The sequence below is a fragment of the Eleutherodactylus coqui genome, chromosome 1, assembly GCF_035609145.1.
Source record: "Eleutherodactylus coqui strain aEleCoq1 chromosome 1, aEleCoq1.hap1, whole genome shotgun sequence".
Classification (NCBI taxonomy): Eukaryota; Metazoa; Chordata; class Amphibia; order Anura; family Eleutherodactylidae; genus Eleutherodactylus; species Eleutherodactylus coqui.
In genome coordinates this window covers 17,500,867-17,513,885 of record NC_089837.1, presented here as the reverse complement: position 1 = coordinate 17,513,885, position 13,019 = coordinate 17,500,867, and the positions used below count along the sequence as shown (strand labels likewise).

Sequence of the window (13,019 nt, the reverse complement as noted above, 5' to 3'; positions counted from 1 at the left end):
GTGGGATGCTTGGCCAACATATGCCTGCGCATGCTGGTGGTGGTGAAGCTGGTAGTGGTGGCTCCCCAGCTGATCTTGGTGCTGCACAGCTTGCACACCACTGTCCGTCAGTTGTTCGCGCTCTCACTAAAAACATCCACACCTTTGAATACATAGCCCTCTGCACGGAGGCTTGCCGCGAGGGGGTGCTGTGAGAAACAGTTAGGGGATTCTTTGCTCTGGCCCTGCCTCTCCCCCTGGCCACCCCACTGCCTTTCCCAAACTGTCCTGCTGCTGCACTTGCCTCCCACTCTGAAGCCCTGTCTTCAGTAGGCTTAGCAAGCCAGGTGGGGTCAGTCACCTCATCATTCAGCAGCTCTTCCTCCAAATCCTATGTGCGCTCCTCCCTCGTACTTACTGCCCTTACTACTACCTCACTGACAGACAACTGTGTCTCATTATTCTCATCCATAAAAAGCTCTTGAGACAGTTGCCGGAAGTCCCCAGCCTCATCACGCAGACTCTGGGAATTTTCCAAAGTTGGGCATCTGTCACGACAAACTCCTCAGGTGAGAGAGGAACTGTTTTTTCCCACTCAAGACAGGGACCTGAGAACAGTTCCATTTTCATGGAGTGACGAGGATGGGAGGAAGGGGGAGCAGCCAGAGGATTCAGAGGTGCAGTCCCTAGGCCGAGAGTAGTGGACTGCATAGAAGACTGGGGTTCGATACGTTACTTGACGTGTTTTCTGCCATCCACGATAAGACCTGCTTGCACTGCTCTGCTTGTAATAAAGTTCTACCACGCGAACCCGCAAATTGTGATATGAAGCTGGGGAGCATAGGGACTTGGCACTCTCCTAATCCCTCAGCAGTTGGCTGTGATTCACCCCGCCCAGGACCTCGGCCTGTGCCCACACTCTCACTTGGACGCCCACGCCCGCGTCCACGTCCGTGACCCTAACTCCTACTTTTTAGCGATGAGACCTCTGCCTAATGCACTGCACACATAGCACGGTCTAGCTGAAATGCTCTGCAGTGGCCCAGGAAATATTAGCGTACTATTTAGCGATGAGACCTCTGCCTAATGCACCTCACACATAGAATGGTGTAGCTGAAATGATCTGCAGTAGCCCAGGAAATATTAACTTACTATTTAGCGATGGGAAATCTGCCTAATGCACTGCACACATTGAATGGTCTAGCTGAAATGCTCTGCAGTGGCTCAGGCAATATTAACGTACTATTTAGCGATGAGAAATCTGCCTAATGCACTGCACACATTGAACAGTCTAGCTGAAATGCTCTGCAGTGGCCCAGGAAATATTAGCATACTATTTAGCGATGAGACCTCTGCCTAATGCACTGCACACACAGTACGGTCTAGCTGAAATGCTCTGCAGGTGCCCAGGAAATATTAGAGTACTATTTAGCGATGAGACCTCTGAAAAGCTCTGCACATTCCTAGATGCTTTAAAAAAAATTGGTGCACTACTGCTCCCAGCCAGCCACAACAGTAATGCGCACAATGAGGAGTAGCCCTAAGAAGAACTGTTGGGGTTCTTAAAGAGAGGATCCCTTCTCTAACACTTTCCCTATATCAGCAGCAGCACTTTCCCTAACCTCTGCCAGTATGCGTCTGAGGCGAGCCACGGGCGGCCCCACTTTAAGTACTTGGCGGTCACCTGATCCCGCCAGCCACTCACTGCTGTAGATGTGCAGAGGGCTGGCATGTCAAAGCAGGAAGTGGTAATGCCTTCCCCACATGTTTATTAGCTAGAAAATGGCGCTAAACAGGCGGGGAAGGGAACTGAAATTGACTTGAGTATCGCGTGGTGTTTGTCTCAAGTAAAGAGCATCTTGAGTACCCTAATACACGAACGAGCATTAAGCTCGGACAAGTGTGCTCGCTCATCTCTACTTATTATGCATTTTACACAGATACAAGACAGATAGATATGAGATAGATAGATAGATTATTTTCTTGGATACCTTTTTAAAATTACATAACACTTGGGTAAAAAAATAAAACTCAATAATCCTGCACTGGAGGTCAAGATGGCAAAGACCTCCACAGCCACCATGTTCTTTCCCTTCACGCTAAGATAAGTAGGGACAAATGTCACCCACACACTACAGAATATCAAGATACTGAAAGATATGTTCTTGGCTTCATTAAAGCGGTCTGGAAAATCCTTGGCTAGAAATGCAGCCCCAAGACAAATCAGAGCCAACATACCAATATAGCCGATCTCCAAAAAGAAGAAAGTGGAGGAGCCTTCATTACACAACAGGAGAATAGTGTCCATTTCTGTGTCCACATCTAGATATGGTGGACAGAACATTATCCATATGGCGGATAACAAAATTTCCCCCATAGAGCAGAGGAAGACCAGTGTGATGGAAAGTTTAGTTCCTAAGAGTGTCTTAATCCTGCTCCCGGGCTGTGTTGCCTTGAATGCAATGATAACTGTCAACGTTTTACCCAATACAGAAGATACGGAGACTGTGAAGACAACTCCAAATGTAGCTTGTCTGAGAAGACACCGTATCGATGATGGACGACCCACAAACAGCAACGTGCACATGAAGCAAAGTGTGATGGAAATGAGGAGAATGTAGCTAAGGTTCCGATTGTTGGCTTTTACTATTGAAGTTTCTTGATACTTCCAAAAAATTCCCAAGATCAAACTTGTCAGGATTGAAAATATTAACGAGAGACTTGTCAAAGTTGCTCCTAAAATATCTCCATATGAAAGAAAACTGACATCTTTGAGAACACATCTGGTCCTATCAATATTGGAGTTTTCATAACTGGAACATTTCAAGCATCTCTGGGAGTCTGTGGGTGAAATATTATGTTCACTCATGTAGGAAGAGTCAAAACTAGACACATCTATAACTATATAAGTAGGAGCTTGGGTCTTTACAAATACTTTAGGGTCTTCACATCATAAACTGTTATTATCAGCTTACTAGAAGCCCAAAAAAAGAGTACAAGTTGGGCCAGTTTCACACGAGCATGTTACAAGCACATATATGTGTAGCGGCCCAGAGTTTGAGGTCCCCTCCAGCACATTAGATTGCGTGTCTTGTGTCAATGCCATAAGTGTTGTATGAGTTGGTAGTATGTGTATTTTCACCTGCAGGTATGTAAGGGTTAATGTCTGGTTATGTCTGTAATATATCTTTTTGTCTAGTGATGTTCATTTGTTTGTGATCACGTGAGAGAGACATGAGTTAAGGAAAGTTGAGAGTTGGAGCTTGAAGCGAGTGGACATCTGGGAGAGAATAGGTCAACTGATGGAGATAGAGGAAAGATGTGCTGTTGCTCCGGCTGGAGCTCAGCCATGCTGGTATCTCTCAATATGAGAAGCTTGCTCCTCCGGGGTTTTGGAACCCAGGACATGCAGGGTACACAAGGGTGTTAGAATGCAAGAACTACATGTTCCTATGTAGAAACTGCAAGTTATGCGAGAACAGTGTGTAACCGCCTGTTGTTAAACACAGGTGTGAGCGCTTCAGCCAATCACAATCAGAGCTACCAGCAGGCGGTGATTTTAAATCCCCGGCTGCTGATAGCTCAGAACTACAGAGCCAGGGACAGCACCAGAAGTCGCGGCTGAGCCCCGCCAGCTGAAGGGAGGTGAGTATGCTTTTTTAAACGTTTTTTTAACACTACTTTTCTTGGATTTTCAGGGAAGGGCTTATCTTTAAAGCCCTTCCCTGAAATTCAATGACGGGGATGGCAGCAGGATTCTCTACCGCAGCTGTCATGTGTGACAGCTGCGGTTGAGAATTGAAGAATTCCTCTGCTGCATCTGCAGCAGGGGATTCTTTTAAATAGCGGAGTTGAAGGAAACATCTGCCGCATGCGGCAGATGTGTTCTTCATACCCCCGGAGGTCACGGCAGCGGCGGAGAGGTAAATATTTTTTTTTTTACACTAAAATGTTTCTTTTTCAGGGAAGGGCTTATATGTAAAGAACATATAAAAACATGAAGGTTCCCCCTCTCTCTTTGCCTTCCTGTAGCCAGGTTTACAAGGTGCATTGCACAATGATGGAGGCACCTGTAAATGGAAAATAGTTTTGTAGAAATATCTTTTAAAGTGACTCCATCCAAAATGCAAAGGCAGAGATTTTTTTACGCAAACTGTCCAAAAAGCTGGAAGACAAATTTATTGAGCATTTTAAAAGCTCATTACACCTGGTTCAGGAAAAGGGGCGTGCATAGAATAAGTTGTAAAATACTGTACTTATTACTAATCTCTGATATGTGTCATGTTATGTGTTCTTTTTTATCATTTTTTATTGGTAAATGTCTGACCCTTTAACTAAAAAAGATCAAAATGGAGGAAATTTAAATATTTCAAGAAGTGTAGGACTGTAGTTGTATATTTCAAGTTAGTCTAATATAATCTATATCTATATACATAAAATTGAATGTATGCGTGTATGTCTGTCTGTCTGTGTGTCTGTCTGTATGTCTGTCTGTTTGTCCTTTATGCGCTACTACACCATTCATCCGATCGCCATGAAACTTTGGGAAGTTGTCGAGTACACTCCTGGGAAGATTACTGGCATAGTACATCTATGCTATGATAAATGGCGCGTGTGCGAGCGTCGTCGACAGTTACGCCCCCCCCATGTTGATCGTTCGATTTCCATCATTGCCTCTAATTCTCTCACTTCCCAATGTCGTAGAAACATGAAATTTGGCATGAGCATTGATTATGTCATAAAAAGGAAAATTTAATGAGTCCCAACCCGATTATTTAATTCTAAGTGCCAAAGAATTAGCGTCCACATTTTACATACGGAATCTAATTCTCTCACTTCCCAATGTCATAGAAACGTGAAATTTAGCACGAGCATTGATAATTTCATAAATAGGGAAAGTTAATGGGTCCCAACTCGATTATTCATTTCTAAGCACAAAAGAATTAGCGTCCAAATTTTACGTACGGAATCTAATTTTCCCACTTCCCGATGTCATAGAAACTTGAAATTTGGCACGAGCATTGATTATGTCATAAATAGGAAAAGCTAATGGGACCCAACTCGATTATTTAATTCTAAGTGCCAAAGAATTAGCGTGCAAATTTTACGTACGGAATCTAATTCTCTCACTTCCCGATGTAATTTGGCACAAGCATTCATTATGTCATAAATAGGAAAATTTAATGAGTCCCAACCCGATTATTTAATTCTAAGCGCCAAAGAATTAGCGTCCACATTTTACGTACGGAATCTAATTCTCTCACTTCCCAATGTCATAGAAACGTGAAATTTAGCACGAGCATTGATTATTTCATAAATAGGGAAAGTTAATGGGTCCCAACTCGATTATTTATTTCTAAGCACAAAAGAATTAGCGTCCAAATTTTACGTACGGAATCTAATTCTCTCACTTCCCAATGTCATAGAAACTTGAAATTTAGCACGAGCATTGATAATTTCATAAATAGGGAAAGTTAATGGGTCCCAACTCGATTATTTATTTCTAAGCGTCAAAGAATTAGCGTCCAAATTTTACGTACGGAATCTAATTTTCCCACTTCCCGATGTCATAGAAACTTGAAATTTGGCACGAGCATTGATTATGTCAAAAATAGGAAAAGTTAATGGGTCCCAACCCGATTATTTAATTCTAAGCACAAAGGAATTAGCGTCCAAATTTTACTTACGGAATCTAATTTTCCCACTTCCCGATGTCATAATAACTTGAAATTTGGCACGAGCATTGATTATGTCAAAAATAGGAAAAGCTAATGGGTCCCAACTCAATTATTCAATTCTAAGCGCAAAAGAATTGGCGTCCAAATTTTACGTACGGAATCTAATTCTCTCACTTCCTGATATATACTGTATAAATGAATGTATGTCTGTCTGTCTGTCCTTTATGGCTGCTGGGAGCAGTTTTGCAAAATTTTTTGGTTTACATCTTGGGCTGTGCAGGCTATTGCGTTGTTAGTCTGCAGCCAATTATACAGAGTATAGGGGCAATAGCGGTCAGGCAGGGACAGTGGTAGTGTAGAATCCTGTCAACAAGTACCCCAAAAAAGCTCCTCCTTAGGGCTACCTGTGAGCGTGTGCATTACTGTTGTAGTGGCTCGCTTTTAGCCAGCTAGGCCTTTCTGCAGCCCAGCGTATAATTTTTTCGGCCTACAGTGTGCGCTACATAACCGCTGTGACCCTCCAAGTGCAGGCCAATAATTGCCTCATTTTTTACACCGCTTTGTGCGTCCCGTCAACTTCACGCACAGCACATGCCCAAAGCCGCTGATAGAGGGAAAGACATATACACGCTATCTAGGCTGCTGTTTTTTTCAAAAAAATCTGAAAAAAAAACTCTACCTTAGGGCTACCTGTGAGCGTGTGCATTACTGTTGTAGTGGCTCACTATTAGCCAGCTAGGCCTTTCTGCATCTCAGCGTATAATTATTTTGGCGTACAGTGTGCGTTACATAACCACTGTGACCCTCCAAGTGCAGGCCAATAATTGTCTAATTTTTTAACACCACTCTGTGCGTCCCATCAACTTCACGCACAGCGTACGCCCACAGCCGCTGATAGAGGGAAATACATATACACGCTATCTGGGCTGCTGTTTTTTTTTTTTTTTTAAAAAACCTGAAAAAACACTCCTCCTTTGGGCTTCCTGTGAGCGACTGCATTACTGTTGTAGTGGCTCACTATTAGCCAGCTAGGCCTTTTTGCAGCCTAGCGTAAAATTTGTTTGCGGACTGCAGTGTGTGTAACATAATCGCTGTCAGCCTCCAACTCGACGCCACTAATTGCATAATTATTCAGACCGCTTTGTGTCTGCTCTATTGGTAATACACCATGCTGAGGGGTAGGGGTAGGCCTAGAGGACGTGGCCGTAGACGCGGGAGAAGACGCAGACGTCCAAGTGAGGGTGTGGGCACAGGCCGAGTTCCTGGTCCAGGTGAATCGCAGCGAGCTGATGCGGGATTAGGAGAGAGGCAAGTTTCATATCACAATTTATGGGTCCACGTGGTAGACCTTTATTACAAAATGAGCAGTGTGAGCAGGTCCTGTCGTGGATGGCAGAAAATGCATCCAGCAATGTATCGACCACTCAGTCTTCTACGCCGTCCACTGCTGCAACTCAGAATCCTCTCGCTGCTGCTTCTCCTTCCTCCCAGCCTCCTCACTCCATGACAATGACACATTCTGATGAGCAGACAGACTTCCAGGAACTGTTCTCGGGCCCCTGCCTTAATTGGGAAAAAATGGTTCCTCTCCCACCTGAGGAGTTTGTCATGACCGATGCCCAACCTTTGGAAAGTTCCCAGGGTCCGAGTGATGAGGCTGCTGACTTCCGGCAACTGTCTCAAGAGCTTTCACTGGGTGAAGAGGTTGATGATGATGATGAGACACAGTTGTCTATCTGTGAGGTAGTAGTAAGGGCAGTAAGTCCGAGGGAGGAGCGCACAGAGGATACGGAGGAAGAGCCGCTGGACGATGAGGTGACTGACCCCACCTGGTTTGCTAAGCCAACTGAGGACAGTTCTTCAGAGGGGGAGGCAAATGCAGCAGCAGGACAGGTTGGTAGAGGCAGTGGGGTGGCGAGGGTCAGAGGCAGGGCCAGAACGAAGACTCCCCCAACTGTTTCCCAAAGCACCCCCTCGTGCCAAGCCACCCTGCAGAGGCCTAGGTCTTCAAAGGTGTGGATATTTTTCAGTGAGAGCGCGAACGACCGACGAACAGTGGTGTGCAATCAGTGTCGCGCCAAGATCAACCGGGGAGCCACCAGTACCAGCCTCACCACCACCAGCATGCGCAGGCATTTGATGATCAAGCACCCCACAAGGTGGGACGAAGGCCGTTCACGGCCTCCAGGTCGCACCACTACCTCTCCCCCTGTGCCCAAACCTGCCACTCAGATCCAACCCTCCTCTCAGGACACAGGCATGAGCGCCTACCGGCCTGCACCCACACCCTCACCTCCGCTGTCCTCGGCCCCATCCAGCAATGTCAGCACGTCTCCCGCAACATCAATCGTGCCCTAACCAACGCAGTTACTGGGAAGGTCCACTTAACCACGGACACATGGAAAAGTACAGTCGGGCAGAGCAACTTTAGCTCCCTGACGGCACACTGGGTGAATTTGGTGGAGGCTGGGACAGTCAGAGCCTGGGACCGCACACGTCCTACCCACACCCAGAATAGCGGGTCCTTCCTCGGTTCGGGTATCTGCGGCGGTCTATGCCACCTCCTCTAAACCCTCCCCCTCCTCCTCCTACGCAACCTCTACCTCTCAATTAAGAAGTGTGAGCAGCACATCACCAGCAGTCGGTGTGGCGCAGCGCGGCAGCACAGCGGTGGGCAAGCGTCAGCAGGCCGTGCTGAAACTTCTCAGCCTAGGTGACAAGAGGCACACGGCCCCTGAGCTGTTGCAGGGTCTGACTGAGCAGAACGAACTCTGGCTTTCGCCGCTGAGCCTCCAACCGGACATGGTCGTGTGTGACAACGGCTGTAACCTGGTGGCGGCTCTGCTGCTCGGCAGCCTCACACACGTGCCATGCCTGGCCCACGTCTTCAATCTGGTGGTTCAGCGGTTTCTGAAAAACTACCCGCACTTGTCAGACCTACTCGGCAAGGTGCGCAGTGTCTGCACACATTTCCGCAAGTCCACCACGGACGCTGCCACCCTGCGGACCCTGTAACATTGGTTTAATCTGCCAGAGCACCGGCTGCTGTGCGACGTGCCCACACGGTGGAATTCTACGCTCCACATGTTGGCCAGGCTCCATGAGCAGCGTAGAGCAATAGTGAAATACTAACTCCAACATGGGCAGCGTAGTGGGAGTCAGCCACCCCAATTCTTTACCGAGGAGTGGGCCTAGATGGCAGACATCTGCCACGTCCCCGGAAACTTTGAGGAGTCTACCCAGATGGTGAGCGGCGATGCTGCAATCATTAGCGTAACCATTCCGCTGCTATGTCTGCTCAGAAGTTAGCTGCAAAGCATAAAGACTGACGCTTTGCTGTCGAAACAGGAGACATGGGAAGAGAGTATGTCGCTTGATAGTCAGAGCACACTCATGTCTATATCTCAGCGCATATTGGAGGAGGTGGAGGAGTTAGAGGAGGGGGAGGAGCAGGAGGAGGAGGGGGAAGAGACAGCTGGGCCAACTGCAGAGGGTACCCATGCTGCTTGCCTCCCATCTGTTCAGCGTGTATGGCCTGTGGACGAGAAGGAAGAGGAGGATCCTGAAAGTGATCTTCCTAGTGAGGACAGCCATGTCAGACTTGCCATAGCAAAGTTGTACCTGTCTGTCCCCAAAACACTGACAGACTTGGGTAGGGTGCAGAGTGCAGATGCTTTACCCCTTGCGTTGTCGATGAGGTATCCGACACCCAAACAGAATGAGTAGTGTGTGGACACATGGAGTCCCCATTGCTATGTCACTCGCAGCACAAGGTGTTTGCTGGGACAGAGGCTGACCCAGGGCCCGCTCACATACTGCCCACACCGAGTATTGCTGCATTGTGGAGATGTGTAGAAGTGCTGGGCTGGCAGCGGGCTCCCCTTTATGCCCACGTTTGCAGCTCCTGACGGAGGTGGCAAAGTGTTGGAATGAAGATCGAATGTCAATCTATTAAAAAAAACCATGTCATTTATGAAATCTGTGCAAAAAACTACATAAAGATGATTTAACAAAATCAAAACAATTTTTAAAAAAGTTTTTTTTGCAGACCTGTGTTATCAATTCTCAACAGCATTGTGGGCTATCACCCCCCTTTCAAAGAGGGTCGCTGCCTGGCCCTGCCAACCCTCTGCAGTGTGTGCCTCTGGTTCCTCCTCATGGCAAACACACTTATAAATAGACATGAGGGTGGTGTGGCTATGAGGCCAGCATGTGGCATGAGGCCAGCTGAGGGCTGTGCAGGGGCACTTTTGTGTGTGCTGCGGATGCAGGGTTGGGCAGCATGTAACTCAGGAGAAAAGGCAGCGGTGTGTCCTGCAGGCAGTGATTGTGCTTGGTTGGAGGTAGTGTGGTGCTTAGCTAAGTTGTGCCTTGCTAATGAGGGTTTGCCCAAAGTAAAAATTGTTAGAGGGGGGGCCACTCTTGCTGCTATTGTGGCTTAATAGTGAGACCTGGGAACCTGAGATGCAGCCGTGCATGTTGCCCCTCGACTGCCCTATTCATTTCTGTGTCGTTTCCATCACTTTCGTAGGTTTTGCAGATTTGCACAAATGAAAACCTTAGCAAGCATCGGTCATATACAAAAATGCTCGAGTCGCCCATTGACTTCAATGGGGTTCGTTACTCGAAACGAACCCTCGAGCATCGCGGAAAGTTCGACACGAGCATCTGAGCATTTTGGTGCTCGCTCATCTCTACTTCTTACCTTTTTGGACTACTGAAAATTACATAACACTTAGGTAAAAAAAGAAAACTCATTAATCCTGCACTGGAGGTTAAGATGGCAAAGACCTCCACAGCCACCATGTTCTTTCCCTTCACGCTAAGATAAGTAGGGACAAATGTCACCCACACACTACAGAATATCAAGATACTGAAAGTTATGTTCTTGGCTTCATTAAAACGGTCTGGAAAATCCTTGGCTAGAAATGCAGCCCCGAGACAAATCAGAGCCAACATACCAATGTAGCTGATCTCCAAAAAGAAGAAAGTGGAGGAGCATTCATTACATAACAGGAGAATAGTGTCCATTTCTGTATCCACATCTAGATATGGTGGACAGAACATTATCCATATGGCTGATAACAAAATTTCCCCCATAGAGCAGAGGAAGACCAGTGTGAAGGAAAGTTTAGTTCCTAAGAGTGTCTTAATCCTGCTCCCGGGCTGTGTTGCCTTGAATGCAATGATAACTGTCAAAGTTTTACCCAATACAGAAGATACGGAGACTGTGAAGACAACTCCAAATGTAGCTGTCTGAGAAGACAACGTATCGATGATGGACGACCCACAAACAGCAACGTGCACATGAAGCAAAGTGTGAAGGAAATGAGGAGAATGTAGCTAAGGTTCCGATTGTTGGCTTTTACTATTGGAGTTTCTCGATACTTCCAAAAAATTCCCAAGATCAAACTTGTCAGGATTGAAAATATTAACGAGAGACTTGTCAAAGTTGCTCCTAAAATATCTCCATATGAAAGAAAACTGACATCTTTGAGAACACATCTGGTCCTATCAATATTGGAGTTTTCATAACTGGAACATTTCAAGCATCTCTGGGAGTCTGTGGGTGAAATATTGTGTTCACTCATGTAGGAAGAGTCAAAACTAGACACATCTATAACTATATAAGTAGGAGCTTGGGTCTTTACAAATACTTTGAGGTCTTCACATCATAAACTGTTATTATCAGGTTACTAGAAGCCCAAAAAAAGAGTACAAGTTGGGCCAGTTTCACACGAGCATGTTACAAGCACATATATGTGTAGCGGCCCAGAGTTTGAGGTCCTCTCCAGAACATTAGATTGCATGTCTTGTGTCAATGCCATAAGTGTTGTATGAGTTGGCATTATGTGTATTTTCACCTGCAGGTATGTAAGGGTTAATGTCTGGTTATGTCTGTAAAATGTATTTTTTTGTCTAGTGATGTGCATTTGTTTGTGATTACGTGAGAGAGACATGAGTTAAGGAGAGTTGAGCGTTGGAGCTTGAAGCGAGTGGACGTCTGGGAGAGAACAGGTCAACTAATGGAGATAGAGGAAAGATGGGCTGTTGCTCCGGCCGGAGCTCAGCTATGCTGGGTGCTCTGTGTTAGCACTCTCTCTTTCTAAAGACTAGATGGAAACTCACTGAAGATGGGACTCCTTTCCCGCTCTCAAACACGCCTACCACATGACATGATAGATTGATACATTTACATGTAGGCAGTGATTTTATTAAAGTTAACCTTTCAAGCACCGCAGCTGTGTAACACACACACACTAGATATGACAAGACAGGCTTTGCACAGCGCATCCACCTAAGACAAACATGTGTGATATTTATGGAGGAGACCAGGATGATGTGCTGGGTCATTACATTGGTGACAATACAGGAACTTAAGGTAACTCAAGTTACTAAACGTGATCTCCCCCGGTTAGTAACGAGGTTGGGTTCTTAGCCAGCTGTTGGGAGGGGACAGTAGAGCCTCCGTGACAGGTTGCTATTTCTGTACCCCTCTGTCTCCTCAGCTGAGGGCCTGTTCCTCGGAAACTGCATATGCACCCATAATATGGACGAGTGTCCTACCCGATTACGGGTCTACTGACCTGAACTCTGAGCATCATAGGACTGTGATAGGCTATTTGAATGGAGTAGGTGGTACAGTTGGTAACATCTCTTAGTAGTCCCCTACCCAACTTTTTCTTAAAGGGGTTGTCCCGCGGCAGCAAGTGGGTCTATACACTTCTGTATGGCCATATTAATGCACTTTGTAATGTACATTGTGCATTAATTATGAGCCATACAGAAGTTATCAAAAGTTATTCACTTACCTGTTCCGTTGCTGGCGTCCTCGTCTCCATGGTTGCCGTCTAATTTTCGCCGTCTAATGGCCAAATTAGACGCGCTTGCGCAGTCCGGGTCTTCTCCTCTTCTCAATGGGGCTCCGTGTAGCTCCGTGTAGCTCTGCCCCATCACGTGCCGATTCCAGCCAATCAGGAGGCTGGAATCGGCAATGGACCGCACAGAAGCCCTGCGGTCCACCGAGGGAGAAGATGCCGGCGGCCATCTTCAGCAGGTAAGTAAGAAGTCACCGGAGCGCGGGGATTCAGGTAAGCGCTGTCCGGTGTTCTTTTTTAACCCCTGCATCGGGGTTGTCTCGCGCCGAATGGGGGGGGGGGGGGGTTGAAAAAAAAAACCCGTTTCGGCGCGGGACAACCCCTTTAAGTATTAGACCAGAAAAACATTCATGGCTTCTACAGACAAGCACATGCGCAAATATGTTCGCCACTATGGAGCATATTTGCACATGTACCAGTCAAAAGTCTTTTTTTTTTTTTGCACTTTTGCTCGTGTAAAAAAAAAAGCAAACCAGTAATGTAT

At 46.4% G+C, this 13,019-nt stretch overlaps 1 protein-coding gene across 1 annotated transcript in view; it reads right to left on the bottom strand.

The window, feature by feature from the left end:
- Nucleotides 1-1,954: 1,954 nt before the first annotated feature.
- Nucleotides 1,955-13,019, bottom strand: part of LOC136583292 (vomeronasal type-2 receptor 26-like) — a 61,644-nt gene continuing 50,579 nt past the window's right edge. The window contains exon 7 of the mRNA XM_066584272.1: nucleotides 1,955-2,820. Coding sequence (XP_066440369.1) covers nucleotides 1,955-2,820 — 866 coding nt within the window. The remainder of the gene's footprint in view (nucleotides 2,821-13,019) is intronic.